This window comes from Apus apus, chromosome 2 (genome assembly GCF_020740795.1).
Source record: "Apus apus isolate bApuApu2 chromosome 2, bApuApu2.pri.cur, whole genome shotgun sequence".
Classification (NCBI taxonomy): domain Eukaryota; kingdom Metazoa; phylum Chordata; class Aves; order Apodiformes; family Apodidae; genus Apus; species Apus apus.
The window spans coordinates 154,992,460-155,014,497 of NC_067283.1; the positions used below are offsets into that span (position 1 = coordinate 154,992,460).

The following is a 22,038-nucleotide window of genomic DNA, read 5'->3' on the forward strand; positions in this document are numbered from 1 at the left end:
TAGAGTATGCTGTTACTTTTGGAAGCGTTTCTGCAGAGAAGCCCCAGGGTTTAATGAATCACAGACTCATTTCTATGGAGGGCCCTTGGGGTTAGGGCTAGGTTATGTTTTAGGGAAAGCTTTACAGCTTTTAGAGTCCAATGTGTGAAGAGAAGTGTGGAGAGATGCAGCCAGCCAGCTCTGCTTCTGTTAAATGAGTGCCCTTCAGAATTTAACTTCACAAAGCAGAGCTTTCTTTCATGGCCAGCCTGATTTTCTCAGGGCAAAAGGTGGAGAAAGGGTGAGTTAAGCTCTCCTTGGGTGTGTTGTCTGCAAACCCAGGTGTGTGCTAGAAGATCTTTTTCGACAGGAAGAAACACTGAAGGATGTTCAACATGGTAAACCATGGCTGGATCCCCTTTCGGGTTAGTCTTCTTTACTCCAGGATAGGAGGTGGATGTCTTCACCCTCTCCCACCCACTTCAGAGCAGTTTATAGAATCACAGAATGGTTTGGGTTGGAAGGGACCTGAAAGATCACCTAGTTCCAACCCTCCTGCCATGGGCAGGGACACCTCCCACTGGATCAGGTTGCTCAGACCCCCATCTAACCTGCTCTTGAACACTTCCAGGGATGTGGCTTCCACAATCCCCTTGGGCAACCTGTTCTGGTGTCTCACCACCCTCACAGGAAAGAATTTCTTCCTAATGTCTAACCTAAATCTCCCCTCCTCCAGTTTAAATCCATTATCCCTTGTCCTCTCACTACAAGCCCTTGTAAAACGTCCCTCCCCAGCTTTTCTGTAGCCTCTTCAGATACTGGAAGGCGGCTGTGAGGTCTCCCTGGAGCCTTCTCTTCTAAGGCCAAGTTCTCCCTCATGCTTTTTCTCACATTACTCAGGGTGTTCACTGTCAGAGCTGTTAGTGGGGATTCAAAGCTCCCGGCTGTAATTGTATGAGGCAGATCAGCTCTTTGCTCATACATATGTATGAAACACCATAAATAGAAAGGTTATTCTTGGATTTCCGCTCTGCCATCTAGTAAACACTCTCTGGCAGGGGACAGAGGAAGAAAACTATACAGAGAATAAATGAAGGTTTGTAAATTAGGGATTTTTTCATATTCAATTATTGATGGAGCATCTTAAAATGTGGGTGATTGATTTTTAATTGCAGTCACTTTGGGAGAATTTCTATGATATTAATTTCCTTGGAAATGCCACATTCTCCCTTGATTTCCACCCATGTAACCTCAAAGGCAAGACTCCATGCCTGGATTTGCTAAGCTTTTTGAAGATGAAAGGCCTGGGAAAAGGCTAAAAAATTGCAGTCAGCAATAACATGATACAAGAGAGATGAATGCTGCATGAACTGGCCATATCTCAAAGGCATGGCTATGTGCTGCAAGGGAAAAGATTTCTTCTTTTAAAGGAAAACAAGGGCTAATGGCCATGACAGACTGACAAGTTTTGCTATGTCTTTCTGCAGCTGCTTGGAACAACATATCCCTGTGCTTAGACCTTCATGGAGATTTGTTCTTTCCTTACAGGGAAGGAAAAACCTGCAGCAGAGATAGCAAGAGCAAGTATTTACCTGCCCAAATTCACAGCCTGGCTTCAGTTGAGGCAATGGGTTTATACCAGCCCAGCTGAGATGTGCATATGTCTGTTGTGCTCCTCTCCTCTCTTCTTCACTTTTTATCAAAATTTCCTGATTGAGAAAAAAAATGCCTAGAATATGTATCCCTCTGGTGTAAAACTGGAAAGCAAAGGTTTTCTCTACCTTTTACAAACTGCTGATAAAGGGAGCAGAACCATGTTGCTGCGGAACAAAAACAAAAATGTAAAATGAACAGTGTCATATTTGATTTTAGTGAAAAAAATTAAAAGTTGTAAAGCAGCGATCTCTTAAAATACATTCCAGAAAGAATCCTGTGCTTGTAACTGGTTTATGTAGGTCTGTAAGCTGATGAATAGCAAGCAGCTTTTTAGGATTCTTTTTAAAATATGAAAATTACTTGATATTATCACATTGAGCTGTGTTATTTGTGCTACACTGTCATCCAGAACCCATTTCCAGGGAGAATATCAAAGGGTTTTGGTGTCAAATATAAATATGGACCAAAAAGACCACTCCTATCTCAAAGAACATACAGTGTTGCTTTTATTCCCCACCTCTGATAAATGTCAGTTGGTGTCAGTGTATGAATCGAGAGCAATCTAATAATGTCACAATAAAAGACACTCTGTGCATGAGACCTCTGTGTTAAAAGATGCTGGCAGATGAAAAAAGAGGAAGGTTCATTGACCATAAACACAAAGCCCATGTTTCCTGATATAACTCAAAACAGAGAAATTCTTCTTTATCAACCTCCCCCTGCCCTGAATGCCTTAAGCCATTTATTTTTTTTCATCCAGAGTAACTTTTAAAGTCTATTTCCTCTCCCTTCTCCTTGGGAGCCACTGGAGTTTCTTTCCACCATTTTCTTCTTGAGTAGATTGTTTCACAGTTTCCAACTGGCAGATGGTGGAAACTCAGCACAGCTCTGGCAGAGTTAAACAGAGCGGCACCAATTTGCACCAGTGAAAGATTTGGCCTTGCTGAGTTAAAAACAAAGACGAGCTTGTCAGCTTTCCAGTCCATCTCCCTGGCACTACAGGGTTGTTCTTCATAATGCATTTGCTACTACTTTCCCCAGTTTAATTTTAAATGGCTTAAGCTCCTTGCATTTCCCTTGAGAGATTTCCCCACGGAGTAGAAGAACTCACCATTATGAAATTCCCTCTAATGTAGTTTCATTTATTTTTATTTTTTTTGTACCCTTTCTTTTCCCCCCCTGTCTGCTAGTACTTATATGCTCTTGGACAACTCCATAGCACTTGTGTTTGGAGTCCTTACCAGCTCCTGGCAACCATGGTTTCACCCAGCTCTCACAGCTTAACCCTTTCACTGGGTGATCCTTCCCTGGCAGGGACATCACCTAAATTGTCTTCCTCCCATTTCGTTTCTGTGGCTCAGCTGCCAGAGACATGGTGCTTTGCAAACCTTTTGAGCTGAGATTAGTGCACGGCTTACTAATTGTTCTGTCCTCCCCAAAAGGATCATGGCAGTGGTTTTGAACATTTGGAAAATAAACATATCTTGCTGAAGCCAAGAAAGCACCAACGTGGGACATGGACTCAGACTTCAGCAGAAGTGTTAACCATGGGCTTGTCTTAGAGCTCGTGCTTAAGAGCAGTCAGTTTCCATGCAGTACTCAAATTGAAAGCAAATGCTTTGGTCTTTGCTAGGTCAAAGCTTGTGAGGGAGAATGCCTCCTCCTAAAATGTCTTTTTGTGTCCTCATCTCCATGACCTTGCCTTCCAGAGCCTGGTTTGGAAGCATCTCCCTACGCCTTCTGCTCTCCTACAGGCTGCTCTCTTCACCTGCTGCTCCTCTCACGTGTCCTCCTTTCCTCCTCTCTCCAGGTGATATGCACGCTGGTGGCGGCTTTCTTGCACTTCTTTTTCCTCTCCTCTTTCTGCTGGGTGCTGACCGAGGCTTGGCAGTCCTACATGGCCGTGACGGGCAGGTTACGGAACCGCATCATCCGCAAGCGCTTCTTGTGTCTCGGATGGGGTGAGGATCCTGGGTCTGCTGAGCAGGGGGGGAAACGCTGTCCCCTCCCCAGGATGCAGAGCAGAGAGGATCCGGGCTACAAAAGGGATTGGTGCTGTGCAGAAGACGTGGCAGAGGGTGCTTGCAACCCTTTCAGGGGTTTCAAGATGGGCTGAGATGTTTCAAAATAGCATGAGCAAGAGCCATGAGTCCTGCCTGCTGCCCAGTGCACCCAAGGGTCACACAGAAGAGATGAGTTGAGAAGGGTTGAGTTTTCAAAGGGTGTGCTGGGGGTGGTTTCTCCTGGGTTTAGGTCTCTTTCTTGCTTTCTCCTTTTTTCTCTCTCACTGTCTCCTTCCATGTGCAACCTGGAGTGAAGCAAGCTCTGCAATCCTGTCTCCATGGCAGCAGGGCCTTTTGTAGGCAAATAAACTATGAGACTGATGCGGATGCTTGTAACTAATTTTCCTCCCTCTGCCCCTTCCTTATGTTTAATTTATTGGCCTTAAATGATACATTCATGGGCTTTCACAAACCCATAACTTGGGCTTTCAAAGCAATGACAAACGTGCATTTGAAAGGAGTAAGTGAACAAAATGTTGTTTAAGAGCAAGCAGGCAAAACAAGAGAAAAGGAGAGAGAAAGTGTTGTGCTTCTAAGCTGTATTCGTGTCTCTACTACCAAAGTCTAGCATTTTACCCCAGGCAAGATATTTCTGATGCTTACAAAGTGCCCTGATGTGATTTATTCTAGTAGATCAAGCACCATCCTCATTCCAGCACCTGCAACCCTTTACGTTTTCAATCCTAGCATTTGTTTATGGTAGAAAATAATTTGTGTTATTGAAAGATAGTGTTTGTGTGTAGCAGATACGTAACTGCAAAGTGCAGGTTGCACACCCCTCTGTGTGCTCATGCATGTGTTTGTACACAAACACTCTGTGACTCAGAGAACATCAGGGATATCAAATGCCACAGATTAATAGCTTTTCTAGCTAATAAAAAGGATTATTTTTTTTTTTTTTCTGATTTGTAAAAGCTGGGACAGATGGGCGTGTTAGCCAAGGGAATTTTGGATGAGTGACGTTCACATTTGTTGTCTGTACAGGTTAAAAAAACCCCACAATACCCTACATGTGTAGAAGCATAATCTGCACTGCTAGTAAAATGTAGTCATCTCTGGGCTAGGATGCACTGGTTGATAAATGATGCATAATAACCATTTGGAATAGGTTAGAACAAAGAAATAAAGAACACTCTTGCCTATTAAGGCAGCAAGGGAATTTCTGATATTTAGCATCCTGCTTGACTTCAGCTGTAGAGCTGGGATTAATGGCACCTCAAAGAGCAAAGAGGCCAAAAATATGTTTTAAAGAGCATAATCTGAAATAATTAGCACAATTCATTTTGTCATGAGCTGATTCTCCCCCTTTTCCTCCTTTGCATATTAACGTTTCTCTAAGCCCTTGTTCTAGACATCATTGCCAAGTTCTCAGCTGCTGTCAGCTGTAGCTCATTGAAGCTATAGTAGTTTTCATCAGTAGTCAGGTTCATTCCCTGTTGTTTTTTCTCCTTTTGGGTATGCAACTTTGCCTTTCCAGAAAAGAGTTTTTAGCTATTAGAATTTTTTATTATTATTATTACTTAGAACAGACAGAGAAACTGTTCCCTAGAAGCAATTCAGTCGTCATATTTAGCCCCAGTAAACAAGAAATAATTTTGTCAGCCTTTTTACAACCATGTCATAGTTTCCACAACTGGATTTTTAACTTTGCCACAGCTCAGGCTCTGAGTGGGTCTTCTGTTTTTCAGAATAGTTATGGCTCTTGGTAGTTATTAGCAAACAACCTCTTCTAGTGGGACATAAAGAACACATGACCTGATTTTCCTCCAACCTGGCAGTACAAAAGTCTCTGAAACAGGTTTCTAATTCACTCATTTGAAGCTGTGAATGTGAAGTTCACTTTCTGCAGAAAACCCCTAAGACCTTCTCAGTGACTACATAGCACAAGTGACTGCCTAGAAAGCTCATGCAAAACACACACAGTATATTGAACAGACCAGTTAGGAATAATTTTCCTTCAGTAGTAAAAAAACCAGATTACAAGGTTTGATTATTTATTGTTTTCTTTCAATCTAATCCCATCTAACTGGGATGAGACCATTAACAGCTCTCTTAAGATGGAGAAGCACAGCACCCCTCATTGCTATGCTCTTTGGCTTGTCTACCATGATGTAGCTGCCACCTTCAATAAATGCTGCTGGTATAGATCCATTTTCAGCAGAAGTTAGAGCTCCTGCCCAGGCTTGATATGAGTCAGTCCCTGTAAACTGACAAGTTCACAGCCTGAGTCTCTATTTCTGCATAATTATCACATCTAAGAGAAGCACTTAGTGAAGAGCAAGCTGTTATTTTTGGTGGAGTTTTAGCCAATTTTCCTCTTTCTCAGGGCCTCTTACACTAAGCTGTGCTCTTAAAAAAGTCCTCTCATGTGTGGCTTCTTGGTGTGCTTGCCATGGGATGCCATACTGATGGCATTGTAGCAGATACAACCCCCAGGATCTATCCAGATGAGGTGGGAATGAGGCTCAGCAGGAGAAGTAATAGTCAACAGAGAAAAATAAAAAGGGGGGGGAAGAAAATGAAAAAAAAAATACATCTTTTAAACACACTGCCCATTCGTTTTGAACTGATCAAATGTGAACTAAGCTTGGAAATCTCATATGGGAAGAGAAACACTTCCCTTTATGATAGCTCTCAAATGCTGTGTTTCCCAGCCAATTTGGCCTCATACCTCCCAGCTGGCTGCAGATCCTCACTATTAATCCAGCTGGTGATGATTTGTATTGCTGAGTGGCCACCTTGCCATAAGGGTTATTGTATGGCTGCTGTGTCTGCACATTGCTTCAGTCTACAGCATCTTCTACAGCCACCTGATGTGACCTCTACAGCACATGAATCAGGGTCTTGTCAAGAAGCACTAATCCTAGCTGGCTACTGATCCTGCTAGTTCCTAATGGGATTTGTCCATCTTTAGCATTGAGACAGCTTAATTCATCCTGTCACAAGTAGCAGGGCTATAAAAAGCCACAAGGAGACCTCCGTAGCTCCTCCTTCATAGCTGAAGAACTAGATGTTACTAGCCAATATCCTGGCATGTCTTTAGGGGAAGGGAAGAGCTGGGTTGGGGTTAGTGAAGCAGAAAAGTACCCAATCTCCTCCATGGCTCCTTTAGCAGTTGATCGTGGCAGGGTTAAGAAGGATCAGAAGACTATTAGCAAGATGTAGTGTCTTTTGCTGGTTCTGGTTGTGCCTAGGCATTCAAGGACCCAACAATTTCAGAACTTTGTGTAAGTGTTAGGCCAATAACCAGCAGGTTGGACAATAACCAGCAGGTTTTCGTTATACTTATTGGTCTAATTTTATGGCAGTAGCTTCACCCCCTTATGCACCTAAAATGACATCCCATGTGGGCACCATTTACTCCTCACACTCTGAAGAGACATTGTACATTGTGAAGTCCCAGCCACAGAATAACCTGCTCATCCTTTGCAACACTTGTAATTAAGTGTGTCTTCTTGAGTGTGTCTGGTTTGTCTTTGTTCCCCATTTGGACATTAAAAGGGAGCAGATCTCTGGCAAAAGAAATCTCCTAGTTTGCAGAAAGACCTGAGGTTCTGATGGTCTGGTCTTGCTGTTGTTGTTCAGGGGGACATGCTCTATTATAGATCATGGTCTATCACTTAAGGCACCTGTTTGGGATAGGGGGAACTCAGTATGTATTTCCTTTCCTGTCTCGTTTTGGGTGAGATTTAAACCTGGGGTGTTCATCATACATTATGTTAAGAGCAAACACAGCCCTTAATCTCCTCCTTGCTGGCTTCTTTGAGCTGGGTTGTGGCTGAATATTCTATCTTCCTGAGACAGCCTTATGTATTCCTGGCCTTTTCTGTGCACCTAAGAAAAAAATAAATAGATTTTATGCATGTACTGTCATTCCTCACACACCTGCTGAGACCACAGCAGGATATGAGCTGATTAAAACTGATGACATTTACTTCATTAGCAGAGGTAAAAAGCATTCATGCTTTTGGCTCTGAAGGTCCTGAATTCAGTCTCTGCCAAAGACCCAGGCTGGGACAGATGGTGCTAGAATAACACTGGGAAGAATGGGATTTATTATGCTGTTGAGTGGAGAGAAGAGCTGCACATATGCTTAAATGACCAATTTTTCTCTTGTTTCATTTCCATAGGGCTCCCTGCCCTGGTGGTTGCCATTTCTGTGGGATTTACTAAAGCCAAGGGGTACGGCACCGTCAACTAGTGAGTAAAGGAGCTCTTCCCCCTTTTTCTTCCTGTCTCACCCTCCATCCTTTTTGTCAAAACCCAAACCCTGACCCACGGGAGCCAAGGTAGGAGCTAAACTCTGGTGTGATGCCCGTGACAGAGGGAAGCTGGTATGACGGGAAAGAGCCATCCTGTCTCCCTGCCTCCTCAAGCAATCAGCTGGCCAAGGTGGACTGTGTATTCCTTTAAAAACAAGTTCATAGGGACTAGTTAGATTTAACTGCTGCATGTGTGACACCACTTTGATCTAAGTACTTCCTATTAAGAGATATTGTCTTTAGTTTATTTTTAGGAGGAAATGTGGAATAGTTAAAGTTTCAGATGTTTAAAAATCAGTTTTTATGTTGCTATTTAATTTCTGTTTAATTCGATTTCTATTTCATTCCATTCTATTTCTATTTAATTTATATTTAAACCTGATTGATCCCAAGTTTTTAAAATCCCTCAGCTCAGTTTTAAGCAGCAGAATGAGCATAATATTTTCAAACCAAGTTTTTGCCATCGATCTTAATTTCCCTGTTTTATGAATTTCCCAGGACTTGTGTTTAGGAAACTTATTTGCATGTAATGGGGAAGGAAGGCAGGGTAGAAATAACAGAGTAAGATTGTGCAGAGGTAAAAAATGCATTAAGATAAGGCTGGAATCACTCAGAGCTGAGCATTAGTACAATTTAAAAAAAAAAAAAAAGGAAAAAGGAAGTGTTGATTGTTCACTGTGTTATGAAAAAGAGCTTAGAAATCTTATGTATAGCAACAGCCAGAGGATAATATTTTATGTAGCAATAAATCAGGCCCTTCCTTACTGCAACCCATCATTATCCAGAGCCTTTCTGGTCAGTGGTTTTGCATCCCAGATGAGCGATGATGAAGAGAAAAGCTGAGGATGTGGCCAGCAAGAGATGAGGGTTCAATAGGTCCCCTGAGAAAATATCAAATGGAATCCCTGCTGTTTGTCAGTTCCCACCACATTCTGCACACCCACCACCAAATGGTCCAGAGTTTGCATTTTGATTGCAGGAGAGCATTAAAGCAGCACAACAACATTCTTCATTTGCTTTGCAGTCTAAATCACTGCAGTCTGACTTACTGCTGTACAATTCCAAGGGCCCAGGGCTTTATGAAATCCAAATCCATAGATACAATTCCTGGAGCCTGTGCTGGCATCAGGATGCCAGCTGTGTATGTCCTGACTTGCCTGTCCTAGCTCAGGTGACTTGATTTCAGTGTGCCCTGGTGGGGCAGGAGCCAGTGTTGGTTGTATGACTCAGAAGAAGGCAAAACACAGCCTGACTTTCAGAAGTGTTGCTGAAATGCCAAAGGCCCTTTAGCTTTTCTATGGGTTTGCTGCTTCTGGTGCTTTAGTCCACGAGAACAATTCATAATGAAGAAGCATCAGGAATGGGAGGGAGGTCCTAAATATTTCTGCTTCCTTTCATTTTTATTGACTGATGGGAATGGGTGCAAAATGTTTAGTAGCTCCTTCCCCATCAATCCTTAAGGGCCATCACTGAGTTTTGTGGTCACTGTTGACCACACAAATAACCTGGTTGGGGAAGGGAGTTCTGTGCAGGAAAGCACACTCTGGTTTCCTGCCCTGAACCACTGTGTACCAACATCTCCCCACCCCAGAGAAAAACCCTCCCAGCCTGTAGCCAAAAGGATGTTAATGTGTGACAACACCTTCAGGACTCCTGCTTTGCTCTGAGACTGGCACACCAGTGAGGTGGCCAACAGCCTGTGGTGACTTTCTATCATTCCCAAGGGATGTGTAACCATGCTGTCTCCACCTTTTCCTGCTAATCCTCTGACCCCCTTCAGCCCTACAGATTCTCTCTCCTTGCAACCAAGGGCTGGCTGGCTGCTTGGGGGATAGCAGCAGGTCCTGAGCTGCCAACAGGAGAGCCCAAGTGACACCATTTGCTAGCTCTGCCATCAGGGTGCTCATCACCAAAATAACAAGAGGCCTCCAAACCCCTGCAAGGGCAGCTTGGTCCCGTTTATGTCTCTCTTCAGAGCTTCAGCCCAGTATATGGTAAAGCTGGTGAGTCCCATCAAAGAGGGACTTTTTGCAAGGGCAGGTCATAGGATGAGAAGGAAGAGTTTTAAGCTGAAAGAGGGGAGATTTAGATTGGATATTAGGAAGAAATTCTTTCCTGTGTGGGTGATTAGGCACTGACCCAAGTTACTCAGAGAAGTTCTGGACGCCCCATCCCTGGAAGTGTTCAAGACCAGACTGGATGGGATTTGGAGCAACCTGGTGTGGTGGTTTGGAACTAGGTGATCTTTAAGGTCCCTTTCAACCAAATCTATTTGATTTTATGGAAGTCATGAGAGGAGCCACATCAGACACTAACATCTTGTAATTTCTACTGTTGGCTTTACCAAGAGCCAGAGCTAAACAAAGCTAACTTGCAGTCATGCACTCGAGCCAGCATCTCTGCCCCACCTCTGGGATGTCCATGTGGGCACCAATGAAACAGTTCCTGCCCTGCCTCCATGCAGAGAGGGGCAAGTGAGTGCATGCTGCTGTGCCACGTGGATGGCATGGTGGGTTCATGAGCCACGATGCTGAGCACAATGTGGTGTCCAGCATCACTGTAACAAGTTACATTTGAATATTGGTGCATTTTAAAACATGCAACAAATGTTCCTGCAGACCAAGCTAGACAGGGTGCCCCATTCACACTTACCTTTGTTTTCCTGCATAAAGCTTTCATGCATTTATTTGTGGGGAGGCCCTTTGTTTTATGTCTCCTCTGGAGTAAAACCAACATTACACAGCAGTCATTTCAGAGCTGAACTCCAAAACTTGAAGTTCTTCAGACCTAAATTTAACACTATCTAATGCTAAAGGTATATAAACAGAGTATGGACTTGGATTGAAGCTTGTCCTGAGATGTTTGTTGGTTTCTGGCCATGGCAGAAATGTGTGAGGTAGTTTCAAAGCTTCAAACTAGAGCTCAGGACCTATTTTAGCTTTGTCTCTGATTACTATAGGGCATGCACAGGACATTTTAAATGGACAGGGACAGACTTTCAAGGCCTAATGTTTCCATTTTGCAGAAGGAAGGCAAGACATTAGCCATAACATATTTCTCCCTGTGAAGCAGGGGACAAGAGGTGACATTATAAACCACAAGGACTTCACAGTGTGTTTCAGAGAATCCTCTAATTCTGTGATTTCTGGATCCTAAGAGCAGAGAATTATCACTCCTTGGTTTTCTTTTGGAGACGGGCATTAAGGCAATGCAAGGCTCTAATCTTTAGCTGAGCACAGGATTCAACACTCAACATCAGGTTTTATTCTCATCCCACTCACAGTGGCAAAAAAACCCTTGACATCCATCTATGGGACATGGTCAGGAGAGCATTTTGGGGACAGCTACAACTGTTGAAGGCATTACAGCATTAATCTTGGTGTTACAGCCTCCCAGGACAAACCTGGTGGAAGGGGCAGTGTGTGTAATGCATCTCTCTGTCATGGTGACTAAAACTGATCATCTGCAGGGTACACCATGATGGCCAGCTGCAGTGGAGCACGTTAAGGGAGGAACCTCCAACAGAGTGGTCTACCTGAGCCCTATGCAAGATTTTTGCCAGCTTTGTGCTGTCTCTTTTTTTGCAAATCTCTTTTTTTTTTTTAGGGTGAAGCTGTATAATAAAGCTGAGCAGAAGTGTGGAAGCCTGTCCCATCAAGACATGGCAGCAGTTGAAGGGCTGGCCATGTCTCCAAGCTGTAATGCAAAGAGGTCACAGACAGTGCTAAGTGTGGGAAGGTTGTAGATCATACTTAATATTTACTCTTTAACTGGCCAGACTGGGCCACTGAGTGGTAAGATAAGAAGGGAGAGAGAGGTTCAAAGTGAAAATGTACTGGTCTCTAATGTTTCTGAGTGGCAATTCCTCAACAACCATTCATTCAGAGGCCTTTATTGCTCAGGACACTTCTAGAGGGTTATGAACTCTTCGTGTACAATGAGGGGAGGATGACCCAAAGGAGTCTTTATTTGTTTATTTATTTTATCTGAACAGAATTTGAAAAGAGATTTTGCAGTTGTTTGGAGAGCTGCTGGAACCAGGCACAGGCTGTATTTCCAGTCTCAAAGAAAGGCTTAGAGATAGTGAATGTTTAGAGGATCCACCACCGCTCACCTCCTTGTATAAGGCTGAATGGGACTGACTTTGGGACTCTAAAGCTCAACAAACTGCCTCCTACAATTTGAACTGAGTAAACGAGGTTGTTCTACTAATAGCTGGGAACTCATATCCTTCCCCACGAGGGAGCCCACAAAAAGTTTCTGAGAGCAGTGTTAGGACACAGCAAATGTCACTGTGTCATTGCATCAGGTCTTCTGTCACCCACAGGTATCTCAGCAGCTTCTGTATTCATCTCTAAATTAACAGCCCTGATTCACAGCTGTAGTCTTAATTATACAAATACATTGGTTATTGCACTGGGACTGCTTAATTTTGCACATGATCGAGGTGAGACCTGTTTCTGGCAGAGCTGTAATGGTGTAGTCAAGAACATCTCAGTGAAAGTCAATTCTTCACAGGACCAAGACAAAAGCCATCCATCTTAGGCCTTTGCTGTGGCAGACTGACAAAAGGATCAGATGTTTTGCAAAGAGGCCTTTCCTGTTGAGCACAAGAGCTGCTATCAAGTGGGGAAGCGCTGCTTAGAAATAGTGCTGTGGAACTGCTGAGCATTGTTAAACCATTCACTTACTCCCTTCCAGTGCTCATTTTATTTAAGAGATCTGTGAAGTGATCTCTTGGCAAGTACTGTGGAACTTCTTAGCAAAATGCAAATATTTCTGTCCCTGGTAGACACAAGGTTAAAAGCATCTCCACCACACTACTCTGGTGCTGGAGTTTGCTGTCGGTTCCCCTGCTTGGATACCACTTCACCCTTCTCCTTGCTTTGCTGTCAGCCACCACCTCTGACAGCCTTGGAAATTCTTTGTTTAAGCACTGTGGCAGGGAAGTCAGGCAGTCAGAAGGGATAAGGACAAGTGCTTGGTGATGTGTGAACTCACCTTCACAAAGCCTGATGCTCAGAGGGGTTGCCAAGGACCTGACACGAACGAGAGCCCTCCTTGCACCAAGTCCTCATTGCTGAAGGGAGTGCAGGACTGTCAGCTTCTTTCTTTGGCTCCCTGTTGGAAGACACCTCAAAATTAGGATGAAGCATTGGAGAAAAAGGTCTGGGCAAGGACTGGGATTTGGGAGCCCTCCTGGTTCTCCCTGCCTTTTCACAGAATCACAGAATCTTAGGGGTTGGAAGGGACCTGGAAAGATCACCCAGTCCAACCCCCCTGCCAGAGCAGGGTCACCCAGAGCACATCACACAGGAACGTGTCCAGGTGGGTTTGAATGTCTCCAGTGAAGGAGACTCCACAACCTCTCTGGGCAGCCTGTCCCAGGGCTCTGTCACTCTCACAGGAAAGAGGTTCTTCGTGATGTTCACATGGAACCTCCTATGCTCCAGTTTGCACCCATTGCCCCTTGTTCTATCACTGGACATCACTGAACAAAGCCTGGCTCCATCCTCCTGACACCCTTAACATATTTGTAAACATTGATGGGGTCGCCCCTCAGTCTCCTCTTCTCCAAGCTCAAGAGACCCAGCTCCCTCAGCCTTTCCTCATCAGGGAGATGTTCCACTCCCTTGCATTTCAGGGACACTTCCAGCTATTGCTGCCCACTGAAGCTTCATTCTTATTCCCTCCCTCCCCAGCCAATTATTCAGTTTATTATTAGAGTGGTCAGACAGTTTGTGACAGAGCAACTTGCTGTCAGGAAGAAAGATTAAATTAACACATTGCAGGTTTAATTTAGAAATAAACAAGATGCAGGCCTCAGAGGAAAACAGAATGTTCTGCTTTCAGTTTTCAATTAAAAATACTTCTTTTTTCTTTTCCTTCTCCAAATGTTCTGTGTTTTAGAGAAAAAAAAAAAAGTAAAAGTGACATTTTTTGCAAGTCAGAATTGATGGAAAAACATATGAGGCTGATCAACTAAATTGAAATGTTTCCAGGAAGGCTTTGTTTCTGGGAGACTCTGAAAGGCAGCACCAGTTTGCTTCTGATTCAGAGTGAAACCATATTGCTGAGAGTACAGGCACATAACTGAGTTACTGCAGGGTTAGCTGGGTTAAGAGCTTTGAGAAGGTCCTATCTCCGTTGGGGTTGCCTGCTCTTATCCTTTGGTAAAGGCATGGTAGTTTACTGCTGAAACAGGATAACTTCCAATGCACGTTTTCTCCAGGGTACTGCGATGTCAAAGCATGCAGACTTTCCAGGGGGGTGCTGACACTGTGCTAATTTGCATCCTTTCTTGCCCTGAAGTACCCAGCTTTTGTGTCCATGCTCTGAACTGCTGATTTCCCCCCAAAATGGAAAATTCACCTTCAGTGGTGCTGTAACTGCTCATGACTGTTGCAGAGCCACAGACTGGTTGAGGTGGGAAGGAAACCCTGGGTGCCACCTTGTCCCACCACCCTGCTCAAGCAGGGTCACCTAGAGTTGCCTGCCCAGGTCCATGCCCTGACTGCTCTTGAATGTCTCCAAGGGTGGAGACTCCACAACTCCTCTGCTCACCCTTTGCCAGTGCTCAGTCACTCTCACAGTGAAAAACTGTTCATTTCCTGACATTACAGTCAAACCTGAAAATTCCTGTTGGTCATCCAGGCAAGTCATGATGCTCAGCTGTGAGGATGGGAGCAGGGTGAGATTTCTCCCTACCTCTCTCTGCTTGTTTTTTTACACCAAGTTTGCAATATGGGGGCGTCAGTGTGCAGTGAAATCTGCGTGGGAATGTTTGGTGCAACAGGAGCATCATGGGGACATCTGAAGCATATTTATAGTGTTTACATGAGAGTTGGGATTCATCTCCTTGGTGATGCCTCCATCTGGGTTAGTTGCATTGCCTACTTGGATGGTGAAGATCTGGTCAAGGGAGTCAATGTCTTTAACCTGATGGAATGTAGAGCCACATTCTGGACTCTTTTGTTTCTATCCCTGCTCCCTAGAAATGTCAACAAGAGTGACTGGCTCTGTGGTAGGCACCAACGGGGGAGACATCAGCACTCAGCCAGAAGTGCCCCCTCAGTTTGTGTAGGCACAAGCCAGTTGAAAAGTCTAAATTCCACATGTGGTTAGTGGAGGAGGCACATCCTTCTCAGATTAAGTGGTATGAGTCAGAAGGAACAAGGTGATTTCCAGAAGAGGCACCACAGACCTAATGTTCAGCTCATTCCTGAAGAGCATCCATTTAAGGAGTACTGTGAATTCCCACCTCACTCTGTGTTGTAAAATTTCCCCATGGCAGCAAACTCAAAGGGAGGGCCCAGGAGAAGAAGTGAACTGCACTCCTAGACCTGAGCCCCCAGCAGGCGTAGGGATTAGCAAATGAACAAAGGACAATTTCCAGTGCTTCTACTGTTTTGCCTGAGTGAGTAGGACAAGAACATCATCTTGCCATCAAACTGATGCAACCTGGTCTGAAACAGACAACTAGCATTAATTTTGCATGCATTCTTCTGTCATTCACCAAGTGCAGGCAGACCCCCAGGCCCACGAGCCTTCATGCAAGTCCAGGAGAAACGGGAAGCAAAACTTGCTTGCTGTAAAGTCAGAGACTCTTTTGCCATGGGGTATCACCTTCCAAGATGAACTCTTCAGGCAAAGAGAAGAAGCAGAACATATGCCTGTCAGTGATGCTAGTCATTGGGTAACTTTCTTTTTTCTCTCCATTTTCCAGCTGCTGGCTGTCGTTGGAGGGAGGTCTTCTCTATGCCTTCGTGGGACCGGCGGCTGCTGTCGTTTTGGTATTTAAACTTGATTGAAAGCTTTTTCTTTATTTTTTTCTCTCTATCTTATGAAACTTCCCTTATTCTTTCAACAAAGGAATGCCCCTCTTTACGATCATGTATATTTTGAACAGCTTTCTCCTTCAGGAATGAAGAGGAAAGTGTTAGAAGCCAGTAATCTGGGATGATTCTGAAATATGATATGGCTCAGCTCTCAGCCTTTCACCTCTGTGCTTTTTGGAGTCCCCTAGATGTCTGATTAATGCTTCACCTTGGTTTTGCCCTATCTGGATGGAAGTGCAGGATGATGGTGGAAAACTCTGACATTAACTCCTTCAGACACTGCTGTTACTGGTTGCTTTCAGACCCAGCTTTGCCTCCACAGGCAGCATTTTTTCCTGGTCTGTTCCAGGCAGCCACTGCATGTGAGCAGCTTCCTTGTTTGTAGTCAAAATTGAGGTCTTCAAATTAGTGCTGAGCAGGTCCTTTGTGGCTCTAAAAATATCATGTTTGCTTCTAGTTGAAAGAGATGGCATGGTCAAAGTGAGCATCACTAAACTGTCTTCCACCAGCTCATGCATGGTAGGAGTCTGTTCTGCTGTCCCCACTCCCTTGACTCCAACACCACACCTAAGCCATTCTTGGTCAATTATTTATTGAGTTGAAGGTGCCAGTCCAGAGATGACATACCTTTCATGAAGCTTCCCTGCTGTTGAAGCCACACTGGCCATGAAAAATCTTGACTGTCAGGGTTCAAAGAATTTGACAATTTCTTGTCCCCAAGAAAAATCCCTCCTGCAGCAATTTCAGACAGATTTAGTGCAACATTTGAGCCCCTACATTGAAGTGACAATCTGCAGTTTCTCTCCAGCATTTTAATCCCGTGGAGGAGCTGCATGTTCTTTAAGGCTCAAGTGCCCTGGAGGGTCCCCAGGTTGTTGATGTTCAACATTTCTCTTTTTTTTTGGATCAGACTTTGTTTAGTGCAGTGCCTGGGGGGTTAACTGCCCTCTAGCAGGAGCAGGCTTACAGGTGAATAACTATTCTCACTGCTGTCATTGCACATCAAACCACCTTGGTGCCTTCATTTCATCACAATGACAAAAAGGCTAGCCAGCAGTTTCCCCTTCTCTGTAATAAAGCAAAGCTTGCATCAGTTAGAGCCTTTCTTTAGTGGGGGTTTGCAACACACAGTTGAGCCTTCAGATACAGGTCAGCAAAGAGGGAGGATAAGCAGATGTTCATTCCAGCCAGTCATTAGATCTCTGTAGGCACATGATAGTTGGATTTCCCTCAGTAATGTAGCCAAAGGGAGTCAGGATCTTGATAATTGACAGGAGGATTAAGTGGCTTTGTGCTTTCAGATGAACTAGCTCTTTGCCCCAACAATATAACAGTTCTGGCTCAGTGGCTTGAATGCTAAACAGACAGCAGTGATTAGGAGGGAGGTAATGCCCAGGGAAGGGGGAGTCTATCTGCTGCCTCAAGCCATCCTACTTTTTTGTGTGCCAATAACAAGGGAAGTAATCCTTCAGCTTTCCTTCCCATTTTTCAAGTGTGAGAAGAACACATGAGCCTGCCTTCCATTAAGTATCTCAGTTTTCACTCACCATTAAAGCTGGAAATGGAGGTGTCTCCTTACAGAGAGGTCAGCAGCTGCAAATGATGTTTCATACAACTGATCTTAGGAAGTGGTGAATCATCTCTGGGGGTGTCTGTCTCTGTTCAGTACCTAGAGAGAGAGCCCACACACATAGTTTAGACTACCTGACTCATTGCTGGCTAAAGTGACAAGTGAATGCTGCCCTAGTTGGTATGTACACTGAGAGGCTCAGAGAAGGAGGAGGACAAGAAGCATTTTAAAGCTTTTTTATAAATAGGGACCTGGGATAAGCTCAATAAGTATCTCAATTGCACACTGTGAGTTTTAGCATAGGCAAAAGTTGGTTACAAAATTCTTGAATGTGCACTGTCCAAGAGACTGGGCAGCTGTCTGTCCTCTGGCAATTTTGTCCTGATTTCAGGTTGACCATGTCAGCAATGGAGGGACAATCCACCTGGCTCAACGTAGGGACAGTTAGGTCCTTGCAGGTGGGAATATGAAGCTGTGCTGCATTCAGGATAGGTTAGCTCCAGAGGCAACACAGCTGCTGTTGTGCAGAGGTGCACAGATCAAGGTGGGACTTGACTTTGCTTCTGAGCTCTTCCTCCTCCAAAACTCCAATGACTATGATGTACAGACACCCAAGTGACTTTGCACAGAGATGTCTTGACTACAGCTAGCCTTGGTTCTTTTGCCTTAGCCCTGGCCAGGCTACACTTGTGCTCTCTCCACCCAAGCCATTCCAGCACCTCTGTACTACAGTTCTCATATCAGCAGGATTTTTCTATTACCTATAGTAACCTTCATCCTCCACATTCTCCCTTATTATTCTCCCCACTGGAAAAAGGCCTTCAGCTTGGCAAATATCTTTACTCAAACCAGTATTTTTAATGATACTCAAAATAATATTCTGAAGATGGCTGGCCTGCAGCTTCAGTGATGTTTGCAACTTGCAGTCAGTCCACTAGCACTGAACAGCTGCAAAGATTTGACCTTTAGTCTTAAAAATCCTAGCAACCAGAAACACAGAGCTGTTGCATGCAGTGTCACTCACCTAGCTCAGGTGAAACAGTCTGGTGATAAGTGTGTGCAGGTTGGTGGCAGCAGGTTACTGCAGGGAAAGGTTCCTGGCATGGTGAAGTCAGGACAGAGTCATCAGCAACAACAACAGGACGTGAGGAAACGGTCTCAAGTTGCACCAGGGAAGGTTTAGATTAGATAATAGAAGAAAGTTATTCACTGAAATGGTAATTGAGCATTGGAACAGGCTGCCCAGGGAAGTACTTGAATCACCATCCCTGGAGGTGTTTAAAAGACATGTAGATGTGGTGTTTAGGAACATGATTTAAGCACTGCCTTGGTAGAGTTAGATTATTGGTTGGCAGAGTTAGGTTATGGTTGGACTCAAAGATCTTAAAGGTCTTTCCCAGCCAGAACAATTCTGTGATTCTGTGATCATTCCTCAGGTACTGGTTAGCTCATGAGCTGAATCCCAGACTTGAGTCTTTTCTTCTGGACAGCATCCCAGAGATAAGGCAGTTAAGCTACACTGCATGTTATTACCAGTGGCTGTGTTCAGAAGCATGTCCATGTTATATCCCTGGCTTTGTAAAGAAACAGAGCCAGGATCTGAGCAGGATGTTGATCATGATGATCAATGTAGTGGATAAAATAGCTTTTATTTATTAAAACAATTGCAGAGCTGCAAACACAGGGGTGCATTTTGTCATCTCCCCTGTGATACATGAATAAGAAGACAGTGTTGTGGCCAGTCCTAGGAACAATCCAGCTTTCCACACTTAAGCCCCATCCTTCCTACTGCTTTTTTGCATCTTAGAGAAGAGTCTCTCTTGCACTGACCAGGCTCTAGCACAGCAAAGAAGGATCAGTGAATTGAAAGTTCTCCCTCTCTCTCCAAGCACATAACTAGGATTTGATCTCATGCTGACCCTTGGCTGAGTTACTGTGTCTGACTCGCCAGAGTTGCTTCTCCTAAACAATACCACAGTGAGCTCTAGGAATGGACTTGCAGCTGTGGAAAGTAGTCCACTGACCCAGCAGCTGATGCAAAAGAAAATGAATCCTATTTGTGAGACTGCATTTATTCCCAGCTGTGGACTCTCCATCAGTGAGCTGGGTCGTGTCCTGCTGAAACCAGCAGTCCAAACTCAGAAAGATTGCTCATTCTTGAGGATCATTTAGGCAATTAGATGGAAAGCTGGTGTGAGCAGACATCTCCCTTCCTTTGGGCTAGGTGTTGTAGTAGGTGTTTCTTAGGACCAGCTCTTAAAGGCCAACTAAACTCACCAAGGCTCTCAGCTGACACCTAACATTGCACATCTCTGAATTTGGACTTAAATATTTCCTTGCAAGCCCCACATGCAAAAGGGCATCTAGCACATCTTTCTACCAACAGCAGATATTTCTCTGGCAGCAAAACCAGGAGAGTGTCACTTTTTTTCCACCATCAGTGCCGTGCCCCCATGAAGAGGGTGGTGCTCATGTCACTAATGTGTTCACATTCAGGGGCTGCTGTGGTTTGGATGAGGTTTGTAAACCAGATGCAGCTGGCAGCAGTGAATGAAGTCAGAAAGGCACAGTGAGGAGTTCAGAATCACCTTGCAAAATCTCAGCTCTGAACAGCCTGCATTTCACTGTGAATTTTTCTACCTGGTTCATACAGACATCTATGTTGTCACCCTAACAAAGCAAACCAAAGGTCTGCATGGAATTGTCCTGTCCTCTGGTTATTTTGGAAATGACTAAATGGCTAATCTAGATGCTGTGCCATCTGTGGCACCTTCCAAGACATCCCACCAGAGTAGCTTATGTTTCTACTTGCTCCACTGCCCCCTCCACCTCATATTTTGACAGCAGCAGTGCTGGTTCCCCAAACAAGAACTATGTCAAGCTGTCTGCACCACATCACTCCATCCTCTTAATGCTGCTGCTTTGGTGACAAAGACTCCAGAAAGCACATTTGAAGGCAGACAGTGGCAACACACTTCTCTACCCTGAATTGGCCACTTTCTAATTGTGTTACCCTGAGAAATTGTTCTTGTGCCTGGAGTTTACCTCACTAGATCTCAAGCATACATTGAGATTGAAAGAGAAATGAAGCAATCTGAGCACTTTGTAGTCTTGTCCTGTTTCATGGAGACCTCTATGATCTGCTGCCAGCTGCATTCTGCTCCCCTGAACTCACTGATGCATGGCTGGGGGAGGTGGCCCAGGGTGGAGAGGGGGCAGAAAGGGTGGTGGTTTGCAGAAATGTGACTGTGCTACCTGACTTGGGGTTAAATGGGAAGGATTTAACTTACCAAATGTTGGGTTTTTCCTTCTGTGCTGAGTTTGACCTGAACCACTTGAGAACAAAATTGTGTCTTGTTTCTCTTTTGACAGGTGAACATGGTTATTGGCATTCTGGTTTTTAACAAACTTGTATCCAAAGATGGAATAACAGATAAGAAACTGAAGGAACGGGCAGGGTATGACTTATCAATACATCTAAGTAAAAAATGAAAAAAAAAAAAAAAAACAACAAACAAAAGCAAAACAAACCATAAAAGGTGATGATCAATAACCAGTCAAGGAGTGCAAAGAGAGATTGGAGATTCATACAAAAAGGAAAAGCAGATTTAAACAAAATTAATGGATTAAAAAAAACCCAAAACAACAAAAATAAAACCCTAACAATTGTTTTTAATCTCTCTGCCTTGTCATTGAGTGCAGCAGAGACAAAAGATCCAAGAAGCAGCTCTGTGCTACTATGGAGGAAGGTTAGAAGTTCATCTCTTTGTTAAAAAGGCTTCATCCCAGGCTGATGTATCGTCCCAGAGGTTAGAGGGAGCAAAGTGACCCTTCTCACTAACTCCTACAGACAGGATCTGGATGAGAGAGGGATTCTTCAATGCTGAGTGTGGCACCTGGCATGGGTTGTGTAACAGAGAAGTCATGTCTAACTGCTGGCAGGTGTCTGAGAGACAGCAAAGTTAAGTGATACGTTTAAGGGAAGGGTCTTTGAAGGTCTAGCAGTGAAGAGATTAGTAAAGAGAAGGACTGGTAAGTTAAGGTACCTCTTTGGTATGAACAAATTCTGATGCCACTGGAGGTTCTTTACTTTCTCCACAGCTACCACCCCAGCTTCTTTCCTCGAAATCTGGAGCTTGTGTTACTGGGTTTTCTTTGTAGTATAAAATGAAGAGCTGACTCCATAGTTCTTATTACCCCGGTTTCCCTGGGGGTTGGCAGGGTTGGCAGCTACCATGCAGGGCAATCTCTTAGGTTACTTCAAAGTTCTATTGACAATAGCTATTTTCTCATTGGCTCCAGCAGGATGAGACCCCCTGCCCCCCTTCAGCTTCATTTCTAGCAATGGGTCTGTAGCCTGCTCAGGCTTAATCCCTGAGCTGTGCCATGCTCCAAGCAAAGGACACAAATGACATGCTGACACTTTGAGTCAAATCAAATGCACAGGTCATCCTTTCTGCTCATGTTAGTACATTATTTTCCAGTGCCTTACTTGGCTTGCTGTTGCAGTCAGAGAAACTATCTCCCTGCCTCCACAGGACTGTGTGCTCTCGTCCTATGAAATTTGCTTTATCAGGGCAGATAATGCTTGTATTCTTGAAGGATGAAGCTGTTTAGAAAAAAGACCAAGAGACCAAGAGGTGTTCTGGTGTGTCTGCACCACAGCTATA

At 44.2% G+C, this 22,038-nt stretch overlaps 1 protein-coding gene across 10 annotated transcripts in view; it reads left to right on the forward strand.

Moving 5' to 3' along the window:
* Positions 1-22,038, forward strand: part of ADGRB1 (adhesion G protein-coupled receptor B1) — a 286,572-nt gene that overhangs the window by 224,973 nt on the left and 39,561 nt on the right. For all 10 annotated transcript variants that reach the window (XM_051612439.1, XM_051612442.1, XM_051612443.1 and 7 more), the window contains 4 exons: positions 3,446-3,596; positions 7,829-7,898; positions 15,687-15,753; positions 20,741-20,826. In XM_051612439.1, the coding sequence (XP_051468399.1) occupies positions 3,446-3,596; positions 7,829-7,898; positions 15,687-15,753; positions 20,741-20,826 (374 nt within the window). The remainder of the gene's footprint in view (positions 1-3,445; positions 3,597-7,828; positions 7,899-15,686; positions 15,754-20,740; positions 20,827-22,038) is intronic.